Source organism: Dermacentor silvarum, chromosome 1 (genome assembly GCF_013339745.2).
Source record: "Dermacentor silvarum isolate Dsil-2018 chromosome 1, BIME_Dsil_1.4, whole genome shotgun sequence".
In the NCBI taxonomy this organism is placed as follows: Eukaryota; Metazoa; Arthropoda; class Arachnida; order Ixodida; family Ixodidae; genus Dermacentor; species Dermacentor silvarum.
Genome location: NC_051154.1, coordinates 20,289,132 through 20,314,395, shown reverse-complemented (window position 1 = coordinate 20,314,395; position 25,264 = coordinate 20,289,132). Strand labels below are relative to the sequence as shown.

The window sequence follows — 25,264 nt, the reverse complement described above, 5'->3', positions numbered from 1 at the left end:
CGACCGTGGCGCACAGCCGCGGCAGCGGGGTTACAGTGGCTAGAATTAGCGGGTGGCTAGCCACCGTAGCAGCTTTGAGCACTTGTTAAGAAAATGAATAATTGTATAAATACAAAACGTAATAAAAAAGCGCTTGTAGTTTTATTACATTGTTATATGAAATATTTTTGTGTGATTGAATAATAAAGCGTCGCTAGCGTCTCTTTGAGACATATAAAAAATAAAAATGGTTGGTCAGGTCTAGCCATCTTCAGCATTCAGTGGCTCTCGCCGGTATTTGTTGTGTGGTCGGTACCTTTTCAAATTCAATTTTTTGAATGGTACTATTTGCTATATCTCTGCGTGTGTGTTTGATGCGTGTTCCACTGTAATTGTTAAATTATTTGTTTTTTTCTTTCACTGTGTGTACGTGCTCAAGTCTAGGAACGTCAGTATAGACGCTGCGAACGTGATGTGTCCCGCTTTCGCTCTTTTCGTGTCTGCTTTCATGCAATCGAGAAACTGTGCGTAAATTTGTCGAAATGATTTGATATGGTTTGTTTCAACCGGTAGCGCTGTGTCAAAAATGTGTACTGATACGTAGTCATGTCTGCAGTAAGTGCGCCGTAGAGGGTTGTAAAAGTCGCCTTTGTGATGCATTTCCAATTGGAATGGTAATCGCATTAAAAATGCGATTACCATTCTTTGGGAACTTTACCCACTTTGCCGTATGTCTGTTTGTATCTAACCTCTTTCACCCGGTGACCCATGTTGTCTACTAGCTTGGGCCACTAGGTATGTGCTGGCTGCTCTGCTGTCTTGCCAAGCGGACAACATGGGCCACTGGGTATGAGCCCGAACAGACAACTTTGGCACTGCGTATGTGATATTGGTAAGGGATCACTCTTCGCCTATCCGCCAGAATGTACGCGTCATGATGACACTAGAGGTGTTTAGCCATAAGCATGTTAAAGCGACAGCGCCCCATCCACAGCAGACACCTCTGCGTCGAGCGCGGCCGCATAATGGAGAGCCATTGCAACGAAGTTGCAGTTATACTACGGAGTTTCAACTGGGGTGCCGTGATTACAAGATATGCTGTGTCGTGGTATCATTTGGCATTGTGGTTGGGAGCGAGATTGCCACCTTGTGTGTCGGTGGTGGGAGTACGGTGTGTCTCTACATCGCATCAACGTCAACATTCATCGTGAGATGGGGACTGCCGGAATTATATTTATTTGTTAACTGTCGATCTGTAAATGCCTGGACGGGCCCAAATTGTAGCCCTTGTGAGAAACATGGAAGTAGGATACAACTCCTGATAGTGTATCAACTAACTTCTAACGACAACTTCTTACAGTCAAGAAAACGACAAAGCATGCTTTGTTTTCATTGCATCGAGAGAAGCATCTCTGCAATTAGATTTTCTTAGGATTATAGGTCGTGAGAGAATGATGGGTTTGCTTACTTTTTCCGAAATTTGCATTAGTTCTTATGTATCTTCTGCTGAGTTGCATGTGACGCCCAATTCACAAATGGCAGGTCTGAGACCACAATTAGCACCATGTTTAACTTTGCCTATTTCAGGTTTTGATCTGATTTATTTGTTCTATCATTCATTTACATTTCCTTACGGGACTATTTGAGATGTGAGAAAGGTTTATGTGAAACAGAATTTAACAGGAAAACTGTGAGGCAACAAATAACATACAATTCTGCAAGTACACTTGAAGTGAAAAAAATATCATGCCTTGGGTGTAAAGGAAGTAAAATGTGAAAAATTTAAGCAAAACTAAAGTTATAAATGTGTTTAAATATGAAAGGGGAAACAGTGCAGAAGGCGTGATGTCAATGTGGGAGCTTGAAGCTGCAGCCTATGTAGTCTGTCATTGTAAATGTAGTGAAATCTTAAATGGTGGTGTGGTGGGTTGAGAGCAGTTGAAGTGAGCTGTTGGCATTTAATATTTGTTATGGTGGCTTTAGCACTGTATTATATATGAAGTGAGCAGTTCTATTCTGTGAAGGCAGAATATCTGAACTTGAGTTCGCCTGCAAAAAACCAGGGGCCATATTTTATGATGATTGTTTTCATTTTTCATTTATTTTGTCCTTTGTCATTGGCTGGCATGATGCCAAGCCTTCTGTGTCGCTAGTATTGGCCATTTGCTGTGACAGGTGATGAGAAATTAATTGAGTCTAAGGAAAAAAGTCTTTACATAGTATGACCCCCTGAAGTTTATCTTCTTTTTTAGAGACAATGCAATTTTGTGATGTGTATCTTTTTTACCCAGTATCAACTTAATGCCTGTTTCATGTGAAGCAATTTCGCACTGCATTTTTCGGAGCTGCGATATCTGCTCATGGGACTTCACATTCCTGTTTTACACGTACCGATTGTGGTGACTGATTTTTGCATTTGCAAGCACGTATTGGAAAAGTGAATTATTTTTGGCGTAGGCTTATTCAGTGTACTTCAGCAAAAACTAAGTGAAACATACTAGAAGCGTTTTATGTGAAGCTTTTCCTTGTTTTAACTCTTTACTCTACCAAACAAAACATAGGTAAGCTGTCGGGCCACTGTCTGATGATCGACATTGTGATTGGTTCCACGCGAGCGATTTCATAGGATAGTTCATTGCTCCAAATATTGAAAAATTGCCTGCAGTAAGGGGTCGGTGGGCTCATATGCCACACGTGCGACATTGCACCGTGTGAAACAGGCTTAAGTGGAAGCTTTAGCTCGGGAGCTCCAATCTAAATGCATGTAAAAGGAGAATTCGTTTTTCTCGGCAACTACTGCACCAAATTTGACAAGGGTTGTTGCATTTAAAAGAAAAACGTAGAATCTAGTGACTGTTGGCTTCAACTTTTTTATATAGGTTGCCAATTTTTTATTAAAGATTGACAAAAATTGTGAATTTTCAGAAAACGAGACTGTCAAGTTTACAACTCCAATTCAGCAATAAAAAAAAATGATATCACAATTCTCTGAATTGCATCTACTAGTACATATAAAGCGGACAAAATTGACATATTACACATTGATCTAAAAAAAAAAAAATTTTGTAATATGGCAATACAGCTTTTGCAGAACCCTTGTACACAACGTAACATTTTCACGTAAGATACAAGTTGACATATCGAATTTGTCCGCTTTGAATGATCTAATGAATCCCGTTTACAGAACCGCAATGTGTGTTCTTGATGCAGAGCTATTAATTTGTAAATTTTGTGCTTCTATTTCTTTCCGAACTTTCAAATTTTAAAAAATTCTTTTAACAAAATTCAATTCTTAAATCGAAATGCCGCTTCCAACAGTCACTAGAATTTAACTTTCTCTCTCAAATGCAACAAATTTCATTAAAATCTGTCCAGGGTTTACCTCGCAAAAGCATTTCTGCGTTTTACATGTATTCGAATAGGCTGCGTCGAAGTTGGGCCCAAGGTAAAGCTTCCTCTTAACATAATCTGTTGTTCAGGGTGCTGAGTAGAGTAGATGTACAGATTGTGGACATGGCATTCGACTTTTTCTTTTTTTTCTGTGCAGGAGTAATCACTTCAAGCCACCATGACGGAGGTGCCAAATGAGTTCCGTCTTCACAATGCCCCCACAGACGCTATTTCATCACTCCAGTTTGGTCCCAACTCGAACCAGTTTCTTTTGGTGTCTTCATGGGATAGAACAGTGCGCTTGTATGATGTCAGTAGCAACACGATGCGTTTGAAATACAGCCACAAGGGTCCAGTGTTGGACTGTTCATTCCAGGTAAGGGGAGGCGACCTTTCTCACTAAACTCCTAACCCCCTTGGGGCACTGCATCTACACTTTTACACACCAAGATAACACCTCCTATTCACAAGAATTAGAATATTAAAGCACTGACGCAAACTTTAGTCTTGTATTTTTTGCTTTGTTAGATAGCTTACTCTGGAATCATGGTATGATGCCTCAATTTCTGAAACATGCAACTAATCATTAACTATAAATCCTTTATTATGGCAAATTAACACGTTCACTGCGGCATGATTTTTTTTGGTCTGGTTTTAGGTTCACAGTGATGCCCCAGTGGGCCATTGGGTACATCCTCCAGGTGCGTCGTGACCCACCGGTGGGACACGCGTCTATGCCTCCTTCTTTTGCTCCAACGAGATGGCGCTGCCACCTTTGCAGCGGGCGTTTGGCGCGTTTATTTGAAAGATGCAAAGCTGTTTTCCACCTTTTTTGTGTGAATGTATGTTTAAATACAAAGTGCTTGCCACAAGAAAACACATGAAGTCAGTTTCTGTGATATAAATATTTATTAGGTAGATAAAAGTTAAAATTTAGTAGCAATATTAACCTTGTTTTGAAGTTTATATCGTACTCGTATTGCACTTGAAGGCAGCTTGCATCTCAGCTTACTTGTGCTTAGAATTAAAGCACGACAAACACATGAATGGCTTGCCAGGGCATTCTCCACAGAAAGTGGTCACTTTTCTCGCTCTCACCCTAGCGTCGTTTGGGCTGCTGCTGGTACTGATGGCCGCATAGCAGCCTGTGCAGCGCCGTTGAGTGTTGCGTGCAGACCCACCAGTTTTTTCGAGCGTGTGGACGCGCTTTCTCCCACGACTTTCTTCGATCTTGTCTTGACGAGGGCTGAACAGTGAACGAGCCAGTTCTTCTCGGAATTTTATAATTGACGTAGACTTTCCTTCAAGCATGCCACGAATGTTCCACGCATTTACAATGGCACTTCTGACAAGCAACTCAACGGCTACCTTCCTGTACCACTTCAGTCCTTTTCTAAGGCAGCTGTAGTAAGACGCCATTTGGTTGCTATAGTCCATGCCTTTTTTTTGCTGCATTGTAATCGAGAACGGCCTGAGGTTTCGTGATTGGTGTGCCGTCCCTTGTTTTTCTTGCCGCTGTCCACCAAAGTTGCTTCATGTTTGGCGACAGATGTGAGCATCAGAACGGGCCTCTTGTCCATCCACTTCAGTAGCTTAACTCCATCTTTGGACTGAAGTCCGGTCACACTGCCTTTCACAATCTTCGCTTCGGTGACTTCTTTTGGCAGCCCTTTCCTTGTTGAGCGACCTGTGCCGCAAATGAAAGTTTCTTCCTTTAGAAGGCGAAGAGTGAGCGGCAAGCTCATGTAGAAGTTGTCTACGTAGAGCGTGCGGCCGACTCCCTTATAATTTTGCATGAGTTTCAAACATACATCTACCGCGAGTCCAACGCCAACTTGTCGGACAGACTTTCCGGCATAAACGTCGACATTTAGTGTGTAACCGTCTTTGGTGCATGCCTTGAAGAGCTTGACTCCGTACTTATGGTCTTTTCCTGGAATATACTGTCTGAACGAAAGTTGACCACGCCATGGCACCATTGTTTGTCAATCACAACCTCATTTCCTGGCTCAAGCACAGCGGCAAAATTCTTGTTCAATTTCTCTATCAGAGGTCGGATCTTGAAGACACGATCCTGCGACTCTGTAAGCAATTCATTGTCTGCAAAATGCCAGAACCTGAGAAGCAGGAAAAATCGGTCACGGCTCATATTTTGGCGAATGAGTTCAATGCCATACAGGTCGCTTTTTGCCCAGTAGTGGCTCAGAATAGGAAGGCGGACAAGACCAATACAAATTAGTACTTCAATAAATGCCTTCATTTCTTGGACATTGGTTTCCGCCCAATCCTTCAATCGCGACTTAGATTTTGGTGTAGTGGACTCCAAGACTTGTTGGGCAAACTTGTTTGTCTCATCCACCATCATTTGCCAGATGTCATCCGTAATAAACATGGAGAATAACATCAGGGCATCATGGCTAGATAGCAAGTGATTGATCTTGGGTGGCCTAGAGTGCGGCGTCACACTAGGCAAAGTGATTGTTGCCGGTGTCCATTTCTCTAATGATGGTCTGAGAGAAATGAGAGTGTTGTCTGAATCGTCCGCTTCGGAATCCTCAGTCAGCTCTGACTTACCGTTCGACGTGCTGGCCGAGGTCTCTGACGGTTCGTAAATGCTGTCTTCGTCACTGGCTTCACTGTCTGTCCATGGATGAAGATCTGAGACTGAAGCACTCGACTCATCTGCGGGGGATTGCGATGTTGCCGGCGCATTCTTCCCGCCAAAACTAAGTTTGTTTCTTTCCTCGGTGCTGCGCTTTCTTTTGCGCCCGTGAAAGGCACGAGGCTCCATTAGGCGCGCTGAAAAGTTTTGGAGCAACAATGAAAACTTTCCAGCATAAACTTAGTCCAACGGCACGTATTTCAAAAACTGCAGGTAAAGTTTGCAAGCAACACAATTGAGGAACGTGCTGCCACTTGGCTCCTTAGAAACAATCGTGCCACCTCACGTCCAATGCAATAGACAATATATATTAGTTGCAATTTCGAACTTCAGACGGCAGCACAAGATGGAGAGCTCTCGCACGTGGGTCACCGGTGGGTCACGCCGCACACAGCACAAAAACATTTTTATTGAGTGCGTCGTGGGTCACCGGTGGGTCATAGCCTTTAACATCGGACAAGTATTCTTCTGGGTGTGTGTATCCTCATGCAACAAAAATCATACCTCTGCGTGCAAGTGTCATAAAGTTATCGCAGCCGCAAGCAGATAAATGCACGTAACTTCGCAGTCGCATAGGGGGAGCACAGGTTGTGACCCACCAACTCTACATCACGAAAATTGTGGGGTGGGGGGGTGTTATCATTGTTCTGTGAGCCTGTGCAGTAGTGGAACCCACATTGTAATCGCCTTGTCAAAAGGTTTAGAGGACAAGATTATAGAGGAGAGAAGTATGAAGGGGCACGGCATGTTCTGACAGAAATGCCAACAGACGACCAGGCTCATTATCTCTTGTGAAATGTGGAGAAGCTCGGAAAAGAGGAAAGAATGGCTTGTGCAGTGTGTGTCCAGCTTTCTGCGACACATGGTCATTGTGTGGCTTGCGACCACTGGACCAGGCTGATCGGTGGGTGCATAAGCAGTTTGTGACCACTACCTCCGATTTTCATGTCGTACAGGGGTGACTTGTAAACAAACCCTGCACTAAGAAGCTGCGCTCCATTTGGCACACATTTTGATATGGTCACCTTGAAGGAGTGCAGACACCAAATTCTCGAGTAACGATTTTTTACGCTTGTGTAATGCACACCATCTAGAGGACCATAATAATGATCGGCATATGTATGAGTGTGTCTTCAGTAATGAAATATTGCACAATTTGTACCACACAGTTTCTCGCTTCAGTATTCCCACCAGCAGGGGTGAATAACCTTTGAATGACATAAATGTTAAGTACCCAACGTTACGGAGGTCACGTGAATTACCAAAGCATTGACAAAAGCAAACTCGTGCGTTGTCTGCTCAATTTCACATGTGTGCCCACATTTGTCGATGCCGGAGTTAGGTGCCAGAGCACTTGTGTCTCCCGGCCGTGTTTCGGCAAACACACATGCAGTCGCTCTGAAAATCCGTCGCGTCGCCACCAGCGTCTTTAACATTGCACTATTTTTGTCTCAACAATGATGTTTTCATGATGGCTATCGTGACGAGTCCAGAGAAGGGAGCCAGGCTTCATTTCTAGACTGTAAAATTGGAATAAATTACCTTTTAATCATCGCCTGTCAGTCAGACTTTGTAAAAGCATTTCTCGTAAGCATGCACAGCTTGTGCTATATTCAGTTCAGCCTCTAAATTTGGTGTCTAAGCTGCTTTAATTCTAAGGACGAGACGTAGAAATACCCGAACATTAAAAAAAATTTTCAATCTAATTGTGCAAAACACATCGAGGATAATCAGTATCGACAAGAAGAAAGAATATTCTGCAAAAGCTTTTTCAGCAATAGGGGGTAAACACCAGGCAGTAAACTGGAAGTGAGCTTCACCCCAAGCCATCTATGGCTTCGTTTAGAATTTGTTCAGACAGCGTCATATGTGAACCATAGGAGTACATTTCATTTGCTTGATATAACGTGTGATACCACTGCAGCCAGAGATCTTGCATCAATCTGTCTCCTCTGAACGTGATTTCAAAAGAAAGTGAGTCCCATGCTGAACATCTTGTCTTGTGTTATTGCTCTAAACCAACAAATGACGCTTGCTGCCTGTCATTCATTGTTAGCCGAAGATATCTAGACAGAAACGTAGTACTCAGTACCAAAACTCGGCAAGGAAAAATTTTTCTTCTGGTATATTGCCTGTAGGCAACACTTGGCCATAAAAGGCTAAAAGATTATATAATTGGGGATTTTTTGTTTCTTCAAGGACTTCCGGCCGCGACACTATAGTTACTGGGTCGACAGCTATCTGACAATGCAAAAAGGTGCGATTACAATGTTTTCGTTTCAGTGCCTTTTTAAGACCATCTTGCATAGCTTTTAGGACCTGTTGCACTACAAAGCTACAGTCAGGTGGATGACAAATTCTTCTTTTCATGAACCAGTAGCCGAAATGATTCTTGGACGTCGGGTATGGTGTCCACATTTGCGGACACAGTGAAATTTGCAGAAAATTCAAACTTATTTGCCTCTTTAGAAAATCCTAAAGCAAGAAATATGGTAAAAGTAGGTAAATTTTCAACTGGCAGAATTAACTCGTGAAAGGCTTGAAGTTGCTTGTGAGTTCTTTGTCAACTGTTACAGCCTCCATGGTGTCGCTTCTTCATAGTGTAGAAATGGTGTGCATCAGGGTAAACGTGTAACCTGATAGCAGATGCTAAATTTACTGTACAGATTCTATGACTGCCAAGTTTTCAGGATTAACCATACAGTGTACGGATTTTGACCTTTTTGTATAATTGCACAACTGAGGAAAGTATATCCTGGAAATTGGCTCATTGCATGACAGCCATCGTTGGTCTGGCCACTTTCAAGTGAAGCCAGTCAGTGTAGCTTAACTGCATTTACATTTTTATCATGAAGTGATAATGTAATTGTAGGGCTATCATTGCAGCCACTTGGCTAGGAGAACCTTAGTATGCCATGCAGCCATCACCGAATCTATTGCAGCCCTCGCCATTCACAATGCTGCAACTAGGTGGCTAAATATACTGCCACCTGTTTGGCACACAAGATATTTTATTTGGCAAATATACGACACTACAGGTTAAAGTGGCTTAGTGCTTTCCATGCTCATGATTTCATAATGACTGTCATGGTGGCATCATTCAAAAGTTCCTTACCTATTTCATTATTTGTGATGGTTACAGTTACGTTTTGTTTTCTTTTGCTTGCTTTGCTTTGCTTTTCTTAAAATGCCCTCTCCCCATTCTTGACAAGTCTCCCTAATTATCAGGTTGGAAACATGGCTGGTACGAGATTCAAGCCTGTGTGGCTTGCATGGACTGTACTTGCTTGGATGTGCAAGCTTTGTTTCTTTGGTTGGTTCTGCAGCTGGGTTTGCAATTCAGGGACTCCAGAACTAGGGTGGCAGTGGGGGCGAGTGTCCTCTCAGGTTTCATTGTAGAGGGGGCACTGCCCTTACAGCCCTGAGGGCCGATCCTTCTCTAATACAGTAAATTAAGCCATGGTTTCACAATAACAAAAAAAAAAGTTTGTGTAGGACGGGAAATGGGAGCCCCACCTCCTGCCCCCACACTAAAAATAGATTCCGGAGCCCCTGAGTTCACATCTCACTTTCCTTCCTTTTTACTGAGGGTGGCTTTATGTACAACTGTGAGCTGAAGTGTACGAAACTCAGGTCTCGGCAAAAGCTGAATTTCATTGCAGCTTAGTGACACAGGCTGAAATTGACTACTGGAGTCCAAATTTTACCACGTGAACACTGCAGTGCATTCATCAATTTTCAGCTGGGCATCTAAGAAACAACTCAATTATATTTTATCGAGGAGCCTTTGGTGCATACACTGTTGTTCACTAATATACACATACTTAGCACATGACGCAACGCACGGCTGTCTGCGCATTGCCACTTGCATTAAAAGATAGGAGTGCGCTACTACACTTATTTATACTTGTCTCGGTTGTTTGCGTATCAAAACAGCCATTGTTGTCTGCTTGTTTCGTCCTTTGTTCTCTTTAAGTTGCTTGTTTTCTACAGTGCGTTTACTGCTTGAATTATGTTTTTCTGAAGCCATTGCACATTCAATGGAATGTAAAACTAAATATACCCCTGGCATTTCTCTCTTCAGGATGCTGTGCATGCTTGGAGTGGAGGTGGTGACAATGAGGTCAAGTCCTTCGACTTCAACTGTAGTGCAGAGACTGTCGTTGGAAAGCACAGTGATCCGGTGCGCTGTATTGAATACTGTCCAGATGTCAATGTGATCATCTCAGGCAGCTGGGATTCAACTGTAAAATTGTGGGATCCAAGAGCATCAACATGTGCTGGCACATGTGTGCAACCTGACAAGGTTTGTTGTGACAAAGTATACATATAAAAAAATTTTTGCTTTGATAAAATTCGATTTTAAATGCATTAATTTCTATAGGAATTTCAAGAAGAATCACAATCAAGGTGTCGAACAAAAAAAATATTGGTTCGATTTGAGTTCAACGCACTCTGATTTCGTTGACGGTTCAGTTCTGGTTCAGTGAAATAAAAATTTATAACAGTTTGCAAACCGCTTTGCAACGCTGAACTGGTTTGCAAGTTGGTTCGGTGCAGTGTATTTTATCCTGGCCCCATGGTAATATGCTGCATAGTACTATTGACTTGTCTGCATGGCACACGCGCAAGTATCATCAAGAGGAGGCAGAAATTTACGAATTACACAGATATGGGGCATTTTTCATGTACACCCGTGAGCAAAAGTATACGGACCAGGGATTGCGCGAAAAAGCCGATTTTTTTAACTGGCCTGTGAATGAAACTTGAAATTGAGGACTGCAGTTCAAACTTGGGATTGCGAACTTTCCAGTGTACTCGTCAATTTCAGTGTACTCGTGTTAATTACAAAGACATTCAGTTTTTTTTCAGCGACCCTGTGGTCCATATACTTTTGCTCACGGGTGTACGTATTAACTCTTTTCCGTACCGCGCACATTGGGCATCGTTAGCCCGCTATCGATGGTTTGAAATGCTGCTTTCGAGACCTTCTGTGCTGCTCACGGACACACTGCGCTATCGGACATGAAGGAGGAGAACTATATTTTAGTTTTCTAAGCACTTCGCTTTTTTCCCATGGGGCGGTGATTTTTCAACGCGCTCCGAAGTTTTCTAATTGTCAAAGTAGAAAGCAAAAATGGCCGCCTGCAAGAGTGGCGTGCGCCCTTCGAAAGATCGCAGATCTCATGATTCCGCTGCGTCTGCAGCTGATTTTATCGATGGATCGAGCAGCAGTGAGTCTGAGGATGCTGCTTTTTCGTCGGACTTTCACTCTGAGAGTGACGATGACACAAACCAGCCCGGAACATTGGCGGCCGCAGCCTGTTACGCCCAGCTGTAGTGCTTGCAGCTAAATTTTTGTAGCGGTACCTTCCTAAATCTTGCTCTCTTTTGCAGGTCTACACCATGGCTGTGTGTGGTGACAAGCTAGTTGTGGGCACAGCTCAGCGCAGGGTACTTGTATGGGACTTGCGAAACATGGGCTATGTCAAACAGCGGCGAGAGTCCAACCTCAAGTACCAGACACGCTGTATTCGCTGCTTCCCCAATCAGCAGGGATTTGTGCTCAGTTCCATCGAAGGTATTATTATTATTTATTATTATTATTATAATTACACCAGCACTCAGACCTCAATGTTGTTCCTGGGTATGTTAAATATATAATTGATTGGTTGTTGATTGATTGCTTCTTGTTAAGGTGAAAGCCTTAGATGGCTCATGAGACAAAAAATCCGATGTCCGGCGTTATGGCACCAAAATTCATAGGGAATCATACCCACCACCTGTGGTGTTAAGGCGGAACTTAAGACCCACGACCTTTGGTGGGAGTCGAACCCTCAACCTTTGGTGTTAATTCGGGCGAATTAGGCCATCAATTTATAAGAAAATGTCAAGCCGAGGTGAAGAAAAAGCGTCATCACGACTTGTGGTGGTAATTATAAGGCAAAGTTAATTAAGGCACTCGAACCCACAGCCTTTGGTAGGAGTCGAACCCACTTGGAGAAATGGGCAAACTGGCCATATCTCCAAGTTGGATTCCAATTGACATTGTGAAGGTCGAGAGTCGAACCCACGAGCTCTGGTGGGAGTGGAACCCTCGACATTTGGTGGGAGTGGAATCCCACCTTCGGTGTTAATTAAGACACTCAAACCAGTCGAACCCCCGACTTTTGCTTAGATTCAAACCCACGACCTGTGGTGTTAATTAAGGCAAAGATAATTAAAGCACAGTTAATGAAGGTAGAGTTAGTTATGGTGACCTATGGTGGTAGATGAACCCTCGACCTTTGGTGGGAGTCCAAGGCTTTGTGACTGTTACCACACTTAATTATAATCATGCTCTAAATTAAATGTGCATGCTCTATACTGCTCCAGAATCAGAATTTGTCAGCTCTAATCTGCTTCAAAATGAAATTTTATCCGCTACGAAAATTGCTACATGACCTTGGGTATTCCTACTCCTGTTGATGAAAAGAATGTGACTCGCAATCATGGGAGCAAGCATACATGCGACTTCTTAGCATTTGACGCGACAGCCTTTGGATAGCTGCCTTTTTTTAAGTGCGAAGCACCTTATGTGCTCGGGCTGTCGGCATCTCCTGTCGTCGTCGTCACGATAAAGCAAGCGGCTCATGCTTGCGCTCGGCACGCGCTCGTGCCACTGCTCCCCCGTTCGTCGTCGTCGTCTTCCACAGCTGGCTGCGTTGCCGCTCATCATTCCAGCGTAGAATTTCACTTCTCTTCTGTCGTCGTAATGGGCAGGCCGTGTTTACGGGGTTATGAGCCATTGCTTAAAGGGAAACTGTACAGGTTTTAGTTTTCTAAAAAGTGACGTTTTTCTGAAGCGCAGACACTTGAAATCCCGGGTACGAAGTTTTGTTTTTTGATCATACAAGTAGCGGCAGCGTAATTAAGAATTAAATTCGCAGCTATGCTCCGCCCACCGCGGTTCGCGGAGTCAGCCCGCGGCGGCGGCGGAAGGGGAAAGCTAACGGAAATTACGTCAATATAGGGGTCCCGGGCGCCCGCGCAGAAATCGTGTGCAGGTTTTGCGCGTCAATCATGTTGTATCCGTGGCCTTTATCGCAAATGATCAAGATCTCCACCCTACGTTTCCGGCTTCCGCTTCAAAGGACTGTTATCGCAAGGAGAACTCCATCTAAGAAGCATACAGTGTCATCATGCCGTCCTTTTGCACTGCCTACGGCTGTACGAGCACCGGCGGCCAGGACGACGTAGCTTGCCAGTGGATCGCAGCGGAGAAACGAAGTAATTTCAAGCCTTCAAGAACCACTCTTCTCGGTTCAAAACATTTTCGGGACAGTGATTACCATCAGAGATGTCGAATTCAGGAGTTTATGCCGCATGTAGAAAAAATGCACATTGTTTTTCTGGGTATGTTTCTCATTCTGTCACTTACATCTCCGTTTCTCGCTTCTGTCGTTGGCGACGCTTTCCCCGAAGAGTTCCGAATCTGGGCCTGTATTTTGTGGAACGTCTCTGATTTATATACGCGTCCTCAATGGTCGGCAGTCCGTCGCATGCTATTTGAGGTTGTGGAGACAATAACCGAGGCTGTGACGGAACGCCTAAATTTACACAGACAAGTTTCGTGAATGCGTCCCAGACGCGGGACTCGCCATGCGAATGTATCACCCAAAATTGTGACTATGGCCTGAGAATGGGTGTTGCAAGTTTAATACAGGTGTCACATGGCCCACTTTTGATCTCGATCATGCCCGATCCGGATCGAATTTCTCGGTCGTGATTCGCTTCTTAGCGCAAACTGCACGAGGGAGCCAATCGCAGTCGAGAATTTCCATCCAGATCAAAAGTAGTCGTGTGACCCCTCCATAGGCAAGACCGTGTGCAAGCATAAACATTCTTCTTTCATTGCACTGCAGTGGATGCAGGTCGCAACAGAAATATACGTCAGGTAGAAAAGACGCCTAAAATAAAGTTTCAATGTCACGCCAGCCGCACTCGGATGCGCCTAATGAGTCACTTGCTTTAAGGAAAGCGGTTCAAAGGTGTGAAGCGACATGAGTGGGCCTCTGATCGTTTCAACACATCCGGAAATCGAGGTCCAAAAAGCATAAAATAGACAACGTGCAGTGGCACATTTTTTGTTTTTCGTCAAATTCCCACACGACATTGCAAGCAGCCCTAGCACGCTGTCGGGCCGTCGAACGCTGCTTCTAGCACCGTGGGTCACAAAACAACACAACTATACTGCAAAAATAAGAAAAATTCACTTCCATGTGGCGTATATTTTTCTGGCACTTCTGCACCTTGAATTGTTATCATAGTAACTTCGTAACTGCAAAATGCACTGTGCTGACAGTGCGTCTCCGCATTCGCGGCAAGATTGAACGCAATGATTGCACGCATTGTTTGTTGCGCTCAGAGCACAGCAGAAGGCATCTTTGTACCTAATATCTACACTGAATTAAATTATATCGCAAATACAATAATTTCCATGCGATGTGTACCTTCAGGGCAATTCGGCAGTTGCACTTTATTACTTGCAAACCAGCAACAGTAGAATGTACTGTGTACAAAACGAGTCTCTCTTTCCGTATTCTTTGTTATAAGGACACCTGGTATGAAGATAATAGAATCTCACTCTGACTTCTAAGGCTATATAGAATGGTAGAGCTTCAGAAAAACTTACGAATACGTACCAGGCGATACTTCCAACGTGGTTAAATGTCACAATTAGGTCCTCGGATCCGGCGTGCTCCATTCCAACTTCTGCGCTGGCTATCACACTCGCGCTTGGCGTAGGTGTTTCTCGTTGTCGGGCCACTGGTTTAAACGCGTATGGTGTCACGCAAATCACCCCTAAGTGATCAAAATTATCCATAGCAGCGACTGAACAGCGCGAAATCATCTGGGAGGTAGTCGCCGTACCTGGTCAGAAGCTGTCACGTTGCAGCGGGCTCTCGTAGACCCATGGATTGACGTCGCGGTGCGCTCCACCAATCATCGATGCGAGCCGGATTGGCCGCGCGCCACCCAGCCACAGCTCGGAGTTTTTTTGCCAATAACGCGTTTTTGGTTGCGCTATGTGAAATTTCTTGACGATTTTCGTGTTCAGGGTGTTCAAAAGTATCAAATGGTGCTTATAACTCGATTTTTTTTAAACCTGTTCGGTTTCCCTTTAAGGCAGTATAAGCCCATTAGCGGTGCATCACTGCATGCTTCGCACCTCCCCAGGTTTCACGTTAGTGGAGCTGCATTTCACTCAATGGGTCCTTTGACACTTACGCATAAAATTTAATTCACCGCTGAAACCGAGCCTATGAACCCTCGGGATTAACCCAGCGATAAACACCGGGGCCGCCCGTTTCAGCTTCGCTGGTTTTAACGCGAAAGCGTTAAGGGCCCTGTGTCACAGAAAATCCGGTGTCGGCGTGCGATAACGGCGGGTGGCGGAGAAAATCATCCCCAACCACGCAGGCCCTCTGAATATATTTAGGTACATGTATATGCCACGCCTTCTTATTTGACATGCGGTATATGCGGGTTATATTGCCACACCATTCTATCATTAATGTTGCTCATACCTTGTCTTGCATTTTTGGCAAAGCTATTCCTTGGAATTTTGAGAATGACAATCCACAAACAAATGTCATGAAACAAAACACCCACAGTGCATGCCTTTTATGTTAAATATTCTCAGACTGAAATATTAAAAGTACGAAACAAAAACGGAAACCTGAAAATTATGAAATTTTTTTGGCACGGCTGTGCAATATCTCCGGGATCGCCCCACGCAAGAGGACGCGTTTCTACCAGAAAGCTCGCCTTCGAGCATAGCGTTCGCCGCCAGTGTTTCCCGGTAACCATTACGGTTGCTTAAGCTGCAGTTGTCGGGAAGCGTGAGAAGCAGTCGGGGATTTTTAATGCTATCGCGTCCCAATCTTAAAAGCGAAGCTTAAGTGTCTTTCAATTTTTTCCCATTGTAATGGTCTTTCGCGTCCACTTTCCACTTGGCTCGTTGCGGTCGAGCAGCACAACACAGCACTCCGCTGTCGGATCGTGGAGGCAAGCGATCTTCTCCGCACCGGCATAGCTTGGCCGGCTCGTAGCCTCCAAGATTGCACTGGTGCCAATGTGACCTCGGATGCCACGCCTAGCTGTCAGCCCGCGCGGCGCGCCGTAGGGAAAGAAAGAAGTGAATGCACGGTCTGGGCGTGCGCTGGGGAGATCTCAGAGGCCAGGCACAGCTGCAGCTGCCTGCACGGCATGCCCTGAAGAGAGGGAGCAATGAATACATGAATTATTCGCACCGCCGCGCGTAGCCGCACAGCATGGTGCAACACGCGCAGGCTTGCCGTGACCCCCGAGATTGAGCCGGGGAGGTCTTGGAGGCCACGCCCAGCTGTGCCTGCCTGCGCTACGCGCTAGAAGTGAACGCACTTATCTTTCGAACTGCCGTGTGCAGCCACGCAGCGTGGCGGCGGCATGTGCAAGCGACGAGAGAGATCAGTGAAGTGTGATAGTGAGCCGCTGCTTGTACACAGCTACATGCAGAAGTGAGAAAGACCAGTGTTGTTTGACGGTGTATTCGACACGGGAGTTTTGAACTTCCGCGGTGAATGAGTGCCGAACCCCACAGAAAGTGATGTACTCGGCCGGTAGCGGTCGAGTACATGGAATCTCGATGATACAATCACGGCTAATACGAATTTCCGGATGATAGTACTAATTTTTCTGTGGTCCCGACCGAGCCCCATTACTTTGCAACGTGCTAGAGAACGGTTGTTACGAATTGATTTTCGACCCGCGTCGGTTGATACGAATAAACGCCGCCCCACCGACGGCCGCGAAAGAGAACAGCGCACAGTTACGCGCTTTCTCTCTTTCTCTTTTGGTGTGGAAGTGCGGACACGGCGCCGGACAGCGCGGAGGCCGCGACTGGGCGCGAAGTTTGAAGCGGTGGCGCTTTTGTTGCTTTTGTGCTTTTCCCCCACACAGGCGGTGGGAAGCGAGCGAAGGTTCGTGCGGTCTGTAGCTTCGGTGGAAACTGAGCGGCGTAAGCACAGCGCATACAAAGGTCAGAGCCGTGTGGAGATCGCTTTCAAGATACGGTGTGTGCGACAACACCGACAGCCGGCACAGGCGCGAACGCATTTGTTGGCAGAGTAGAAGCCCCCCCCTCCGTCCCTCCTGCGCTGCCTTCCCGCTTTGCTCCTGTTCGCGTGGAAGATTGCGTTGCCAGTTCCACTTGCGCCGGGTTGCAAGATACGCATTTGGTGCTGCAGCACCAAATGCATATTTGGTGCTGCGGCACCAAACTGTATTTTTGGTTTCGGACACGAATCTAGTTCGTTGGCAGGAAAATTTCACTTTGTTAAAACGAGGTTTTAATACATGGTTCTTTATGGGGATTTCAAGGGGAACTTCATTTACTTCATTATAACAAGGTTTGAGTGTACTTATTTGTGTATTTGTTATCTACAAAGTATTTTATTGAGAAGTGGCGCTGTCTGCGTGCAAAAAAGCAGAGCCATTCATTGACGGAGTGCCGCCCTCTGGCAAGCTTGTAGTAATTACTAAACGAGCAACTGTACTGTACCACAATGGTGTACCAGGCGTCTGCATGCTTGTCTGCACACCAACTGACTGCAAGTTTTCAGGATCGCCACACTAGCGGTGCAACCTGCCCCGCCACCTGTAGTGGACAAAGCCGTAGTGGACAGCGTGTCAAGAACCACTGCTGGTCACAAAATGCTTACTTCTGACATTGCTTAACCTTCTCCTGGTCATAATTTCAGACAAATCGAACATAGGTTGATATAATATACTGCACACAGGCAGCAAAGCTGTGTTCGCAGGGCCACAGTGGCAAAACACTTATTCGTATTGCCACTGTGGCCGTATTGTAGCGTAACGTATTGTAGCTCCCCTTCATGCGAGGTATTCGACAGTAGTCGTCACATTTCACAAAAGACGCAATTTCGACAACACTTTATTCTAGTGGTCAATATTTTGCATGCAAAACAAATTGTACGTGACGTTCCTTTTGCGACCGGTGCTTCAAAAACAGTTTCTGGTTGTCGAAAAACCTATCAGTTCCAGATAGCTTAACTTTCTCCTCTTCATAATATTACAAAAGGAAGGAAGATAGGCTGATATCCGGGGTGTTGTAAGTGGTGAGCCATCTCACAGTGCACAGCAGCGGTTCGAGTTGAGCTTCTCGTGTATCGGCAGCTCGTGTTCGTGCTAAAAAAATGGTCGAGTGGCCATCATTTGGCACAAAAGGTCCACTTTACACCTCACTTAATTCCAACTGCAATTATTTTCTTTATGAAAACAAGTTGCAAGTTGTAACCAATGTTTGTCTCACTGCTGGCGGCAATGCACACCGGCCGGCACAGCCTACAAGGAGTTGGACACGTCTCTGCTCTGATGTCCTACAGCTTAGCGGTCATCCATTGGTCCGTTGGTTGGACCCATTTTGGGATTTTTCGATGCAGAGAAACCTCTGTGACATCTCTGCATTGATAAGTATTTGCAGCTGTTTTAAGGCTGCGCTTGCAGTGTTTAATCAAACAGCTAGTCTGCACGTGTTTCGAATTGCTCAGTTTCTCTCGCATGCTGTTCCCATCGGTATCATTTATCACTGTCCCTACATGCTAAGCAAAATAGATTTTGCACATCCAAAAATTACATTTAAAAATTTTCGGAAGTTTCCCGAATAAGCTGCTGCAGGTAAAGATAGTTAGGTCCAAGGTTTTTCATTGCACCAAGAAAATAGGAGTGCTTAAAAATTGCTTGTTGGTTTTAATTTTTAAAAAAAGTGTTGAAAGACTGTGCTACCTTCATGCCAACAAGTGCAACAACAGAACAGAAGCAGCTCTCATTGTGTGTCAGTGGCCATAAGTGTTGTACTTATGCTGCCCATTTTCTATACTGTGAAAGTGAGTTTACCCAGTGACGATGTCTCTGAAGCCTAAAGTGCACATGTGGCAATTGCAATATATGGTACACTTTCATATACAGTAAAAGCTCGATGATACGATCACGGCTAATACGAATTTCCTGATGATAAGAATTTTTCTGTGGTCCCGGCCGAGCCCCATTACTTTGCAACGTGCTAGAGAACGGTTGTTACGAATCGATTTTCAGCCTGCGTCGGTTGATACGAATAAACGCGCTTTCTCTCCTCCTCTTTTGGTGCGGAGGCGCGGCGCCGGACAGCGCGGACTCCGCGACTGGGCGCGAAGAGTTTGAAGCGGTGGCGCTTCAAGAAATAAATGCTTTTTACGTACTACATGTTCCTGAGTGAGTTCACCTCTGACTCTTTAATTTAGCTACAGTCGAATCTCGTTAATTCGAACACGCTTATTTCGAACATACCGCGTACCGACAATGCTCTTAGCAGCGCGCCAAATCACGCGGCGGCGCCTCCGACCGGCATTGCTCCGACACCGCCATAGAGCAAAAGCTCAGGAGAGACCCCTCAATGCCGCGCGCTAAGGAACGGGGGGAAAAAATAAAAAAAGAACCCGCGGCGGAAATTTCACCCTCTCTCAAATTGCAAGGTCGCCGTTTCTGCATCGCGCCGGAACAAGCGTGTACGTGCCGACTAGAGTGTTCTAGACAACCGTATTCTAGCACACACTAGTGCCGACGTCTCAGCCACGCGGATAAAATGGCAGTGAACCCTTCTCCTCTATTTTCTAGTCACATGTTGACCTTGCACGCTGCAGCAGCGCAGAGGGAAGCAGCGGCGGAGGCACAGTCGGGCCAACGAAACTGCCACGCCCGCAAACGCTCGCTTCCCGATAACGGCGGAAAACGAAACTTCAGGGGGCGGCTAAAATAAGCAGGCGCCAGCACGGCGGCGGGCGCGCACGGAGTCGAAGGTGAGAGAGCTACGAGGGAGTTGAGAGGGAGGGCGAGGGGAGCCACCGAAGCGGCGGAGTTGACGCGGCCAAATCCGCTTCCCTGCCGCCCTCCTCCCTCACCTTCGACGGTCTCCGCGCGCACCCGTGTGCCGGCGCCGCCCGCTCGCTCCCTGAAGCTTCGTTTTCTGTCGTTATCGGGAAGCGACCGTTAGCCGGCGTGGGCAGTTTCGTGGCCCGCGCTTGCTATGCGCTTGCGCTCCGCGATATTTCACGACTCGCACCGTTCGTGCATCGTGCTATGGGGCACGAATACTTCAAAAATACGTCCTTTTAATTTGAACAAATTTTCGGGCCCCTTCGAGTTCGAATTATCGAGATTCGACAGTAGTTTTAATTGTGTTTCGATGATACGAATTTCGGCTAATACGAATATTTTTCGTGACCCCGTGAGATTCGTATCATGGAGCTTTTACTGTATATATATATAATATGGTACAGGGCAAGCTGTTCAAATTTTACAGAAAGTGTTGTGTCACTTGTGCAAATACTTCTATGTTATTGAAGGTGTGGCTTGGATTGCAGTGACGAGAGCATAACAGACAGTGAGACAAGGAATATCAGAATGTATGTATTAGCCAAGAGATAATTCAGCAGCTCTAAAGGCATGAGCCACAAAGACTAGTGTCTTGATAAACAAAAAGTGAACCTGGGCAATGGCTCTTCAAAGAATATTTTGCCTGCGGCAGTTTGAAGTAGTTACTAAGTCAGTACAAATGGTACCAGGTTTCAGAACTCTGACTTTTTTTCACCACTTTGGTGAGAAATGTAAATGAGGTTTTGCTGTCTATCAGGCTACTAATTGCTCCATTCCCAACAGGACGTGTGGCTGTTGAATACCTGGACCCAAGTCCTGAGGTTCAAAAGAAGAAATATGCATTCAAGTGTCACCGCACCAAAGATAACAATGGCATCGAGCTTATCTATCCAGTGAATGCCATCGCCTTCCACAATCTGTTCAACACATTTGCAACAGGTGGAAGTGACGGACATGTCAACATCTGGGATGGGTTCAACAAGAAACGCCTGTGCCAGTTCCACAAGTATCCATCAAGTATTGCTGCCCTGGCCTTTAGCCATGACGGCTCATTGTTGGCAATCGGTTCCTCATACCTCTATGAGCAGGGCTTCTTGGATAACACACCTCCGGATGCTATTTTTGTTCGTCGAGTTACCGATCAGGAGACAAAACCGAAGTGACATCATTGTGATTGACTTTCTTGTGTGTGTGTGACTGAAATAAATGTGCATGTTTTAAAACACGTACATTTCATGCACATAACAAGTCTGTTGCGTTCCTTTCTGTTCTTGAAGACAGTGCCCTTAAATGAGTAGTTCTGGCATGACATTTCCGAGTTTTCATAATATGTAATGGCAAGCCTCTCAGCAGCCTAAATAATTTACTATACAGTGAAGCCTTGTTATGTTCCTGTTCGTTATGTTTTCCTGGCTCTTAGTTCTGAAACACTGGTCCTGTTTAGTTCCTGTAGCGTCATGTGTATTAGCTTCCCATTTATTACGTTTCTCTTGCTGGTTGTTAATCCAAGAACTGTGACAGCGGCACCTATGTTGACGGCTGCATGTCGCTGCTGAAAACAGACGCTTTGCTGCGCCTGCCGTGCAGCACCGTAATATTGACATCTGTGTCAGACATTCAAGGCTATAACCGCTGAAAAAATTAAGGCTCCAAGTGGTGATTCATGTCTACGACTGCTTCAAAAATGTGTTTAACATTCAACCTAGCCACCAGGCAATGATAGCAATATTTAAGCGAGTTTTTAGTATCTTATTGGCCTTTTATTCAACTTCAAGTAAAGTTTTGCGAGAGTAGCCTTTTGCTTCAACTGTTGCGATGCCACAAGCATTATTTATGTTATATTTATGACAGTTTTCCTTGTTGTGTGATGATATATGGGGTTTTATGGTGCAAGAGCCAGGCATGGCCAAAGAGCGGCCTGGATCATGTGTTCGTTTTTCGTGGTGCCCCAAAAAACGTAACAATGGGGTTCTACTGTAATAGCTTTTATACAAACCAGTTTTGGTTTCACATACTCTATACTTACGACACATACTCCGCAAGAGGAGTATATGTCATGACATCACAATGCAGTAAGTAGGTGGTCATGTGGGAGCAGCCCATCACAATGTTTTGGCACTTATTCCGGCTCGCTTGGTGGCCTGTTATGTAGCTGCGTCGGGCTGTGCAGAGAGTAGCAGCATAGCATAGTTCAATATTATCCAGGAAAAACAATTGCTATGACTGAGCATTGGGTTAGAGCAAATGTGGTGCTATTTACATTGCCGGCATTGCAAGTTAATGTCACACTAAAGTGCAAGGACATCCGCCACCACTGTATAGTCAACTGACAATTTCGAGTCTAATTTCTTGTATTAGTAACATTAGGCTTCATTATCCTTTGAAAGCCCAAACTGTTCATACATGCCATAAAAGTGACAAAGGCAGCCACCACTGGCAGCACGCACGTCATTCTCAATGCAGCCCAATTGCGGCCTAGCTGGAGAGGGAGAGAGAAATAACTTTATTCAAAACGAAGTCAACGCAGGGAGCTGGGCTCCCGCGCTGGGGAGGGGCCCTCAGTCCACGGCTTCTGGAGCCTTCGCCATCTCCCAGACCCGCCGCACCAGCTCTTGCAGGTCGCACGGCTTCCCACTTATCGCACGGCTTCCCACTTAAGACAGAGGTGTCGGGGACGGAGGAAATGTTACGTGTGTTGGAGCATACCCATGTCGTGTGCAGCAACGATGCATGCTCCCTGCAGTGAGGGCAGTGACGGGAGTAAAGTGTGCGGTACATGAGGTATAGTTTAATGAGGTGCGGGTGTGTCGGGAGCTAGCGCCAGGCCATGGCATCCTCTTGTGAGCGTATTGACCCTTTTCGCGGAGCAGTTTGCTCTACAGGAACGAGATGGCGCTTTCGGCCGCGCGCCATACGTTGACTCAGCGAATGCGCACGAATACGAAACCGTTACTGCTTCTACCCTGCTACTGTGCGATCAGCTGTCGAAAATGAAACTGGGTGTGCGCTAATGCACTGTGTCCAATTCATAATGCAAAATGTGTAACGATAAAGGGAAGATGTGTGCGGTATAGTTCGCTGCAAAAATAGTGATTCACATATTAATGAATGGAATCAACCTGTGTCGCCGCTGCTACGCAAGGACTGCCTGTGTTGCCGCCCTTCGCGATGCACGGCTTTCCTCAAGGATAAAAAAATAGAATTCATCCACCTGCGCTATATAGCTAACCTACAAAGAAAGGTCTTCAACTCCGGAACGTCGGCACTTGGGAGTGAGTACCGCTTGTTACAAAATGAAGTGCCACTTACTGGCATAGTACGTTTACCGCACGCTATCTACACACATCCACCCTTACTCGCACAACTTACGCCCACCCAACGTGTGAGTGAATAGGCGCACACTTGAATCAATGTGCCGAAGCATGAGTGACGGCGACTACACCGACAAGATACGAATGTTGGAAGCTGAATGTTTCGTGACGGTCCACAGAGCAAGCGAGGGACTAGCGATAATATGTCTTTGCTACGAGCTACCGCAAAGTACCGAACATTTAAATTCCAAGCTTTGTGCACAGCAAGAACAAATTTATCGCAGCAGAGCACACCCGCGAGTGATTACGCTGAAAATAAACAATCAGATAGTGGCCGCACCGAGGAACTTTACCGAGTCAGAAATATGACAAGGCGCAGGTTCAAAATGTTTGCCAAATAAAGAACGCAGAGCACACTGATCCCGATTTAATTCATAAGCGGGACGTTAGGACAGCTTGGAATACATTTCTAGCCCCGCTTTTAGTACAAGCACCGTATACGCTGTTCACGCCGTTTGGACAAGGCGTAATGAGCTCTGAAAGCACTTGCATGTCCTCTAAAGCTGTGGTCAAAGCTTCGTGTCGTGCACGTAGTCACCGTCTACGATGCGCGTCGAAACAGCGGTCTGCTGCGCCGCGCCGGCGTCATGCGCTTGCATTGTAAACGCGGAGGCAACGGAGGTGGCTGAGGCAAGCAATGGACGCGTCACCACGTGATCAAACATGGCAGCGCCCACGGGAGCGCCGCGAAAAGGGTCAATAATGCGGCGGGGGGTACGTGCATCTGCAGAGTCTGTAGTACCACACGGTGCCGTAGCGGGAGCGAGTCCCGGTCAAGTACCTTGGGTTGCGATGCCTGGATAGTGTGCGCTTTTTACAGCAGAGAGACTCGTGTCCCGCAGTAAAGATCACGTCAGAGCAGTGCGTTTTGGCTTTGAGCAGTGACCTGGCAGATTGGTTATACTTCCAGCGTATGTCATGTTGCTGCTCAGCTAGAATCTGATTACCAGCCCCAGGACTATAATAGCCATAATTCTTTGGAGGGGTCTCCTTTAACTAGTGTAGTATCAGTGTTTCCCATCAAGAACTTCCTGTCACTTTGGGAGTTCTAGTTTAGTAAAAAGACGGGGTTGAAGAAAATGTCATGGAAATTATAGTGTCAATGCCTGAGAGGTCTTAATTTTTAAGCACATAACTGCTGCACCAATATTCCCAAGCTTTTACAGCAGAGCTGTATATGTCTACCCTCCCATTGATTTTTGAATGTCCGTGCCTCAAAACTCCATCGCCCTCTATGAGGAGGCAAAGGAAACCCGTAAGGCATGTGCAGACATCTGCTGTAGCAAGAGGAAAGCTAGGAAACGGGCGACGAGTAGCAGCTAAGATCGTGCCCAAGAGGCGGCAGGCTCGACAGGAAGATGGGTGCGGCAAAGCTGAGAAGTGACGCAGGTACCACTCCAGTAAATTGGATGAGCACAAGGGTGTGTATGTGAAATTTCAGAGGGACTTCCTGGACAGATATTTCGGACTCAGTTGTGCAGTGTGCAACAGACTGCGGTTCGAGAACAATTTGAAAGTGATGCAGTTTCGACAGCTACCCCAACTCCAGACTTAGCCAGCTGCTTGGTTTGGCTGCGCCGAGGGAGCGGCAATGGCCGCAGCACGCATCGATCATTTGGTGTGACAGTTGGTTGCTAACAAACCACCTGCTGCATTTCCGCACCTGCGCAAGGAACCAAATAGGCAGTTAGTATGTTGCATGCACTGTTATGGGGGGGGGGGGGCGCATGTAGTGTGTACTGCCGAACAGCTCCGTTGGTAGCCCACATTCACAAAGTGGAATGGCTGCGATCTTTTGCTGTAGCACTATAAAGAAAGTTGGTTCAAGGTGGTGATTTCGTATAACAGAAACTAAGGCATTTTTCCTCTTCCTTGTCATAAAAACAAAAAAGAGCACATCTCACAAGAG

At 45.8% G+C, this 25,264-nt stretch overlaps 1 protein-coding gene across 3 annotated transcripts; it reads left to right on the top strand.

The window, feature by feature from the left end:
* Window positions 1–202: 202 nt before the first annotated feature.
* LOC119457707 (mitotic checkpoint protein BUB3) lies at window positions 203–21,233 on the top strand. 3 transcript variants are annotated; one of them, XM_037719361.2, is made up of 5 exons: window positions 203–287; window positions 3,527–3,745; window positions 10,116–10,337; window positions 11,429–11,612; window positions 20,768–21,233. In XM_037719361.2, the coding sequence occupies exons 2-5, from the start codon at window positions 3,548–3,550 to the stop codon at window positions 21,145–21,147; spliced, it is 984 nt and encodes a 327-aa protein (XP_037575289.1). In that variant the 5' UTR covers window positions 203–287; window positions 3,527–3,547; the 3' UTR covers window positions 21,148–21,233. The 3 variants fall into 3 exon arrangements, with proteins under 3 accessions (XP_037575289.1, XP_049521162.1, XP_049521159.1); XM_049665205.1 differs by lacking the exon at window positions 203–287 and adding an exon at window positions 297–320; XM_049665202.1 differs by lacking the exon at window positions 203–287 and adding an exon at window positions 849–871.
* Window positions 21,234–25,264: the final 4,031 nt, after the last annotated feature.

Excerpts from the sequence above, each read along its gene's own strand:
- LOC119457707 (XM_037719361.2), top strand. The coding sequence starts at position 3,548 with ATGACGGAGGTGCCAAATGAGTTCCGTCTTCACAATGCCCCCACAGAC. Across the intron at positions 3,746-10,115 it reads TGTTGGACTGTTCATTCCAG|GATGCTGTGCATGCTTGGAG; the intron begins GTAAGGGGAGGC and ends TTCTCTCTTCAG. Across the intron at positions 11,613-20,767 it reads TGTGCTCAGTTCCATCGAAG|GACGTGTGGCTGTTGAATAC; the intron begins GTATTATTATTA and ends CATTCCCAACAG.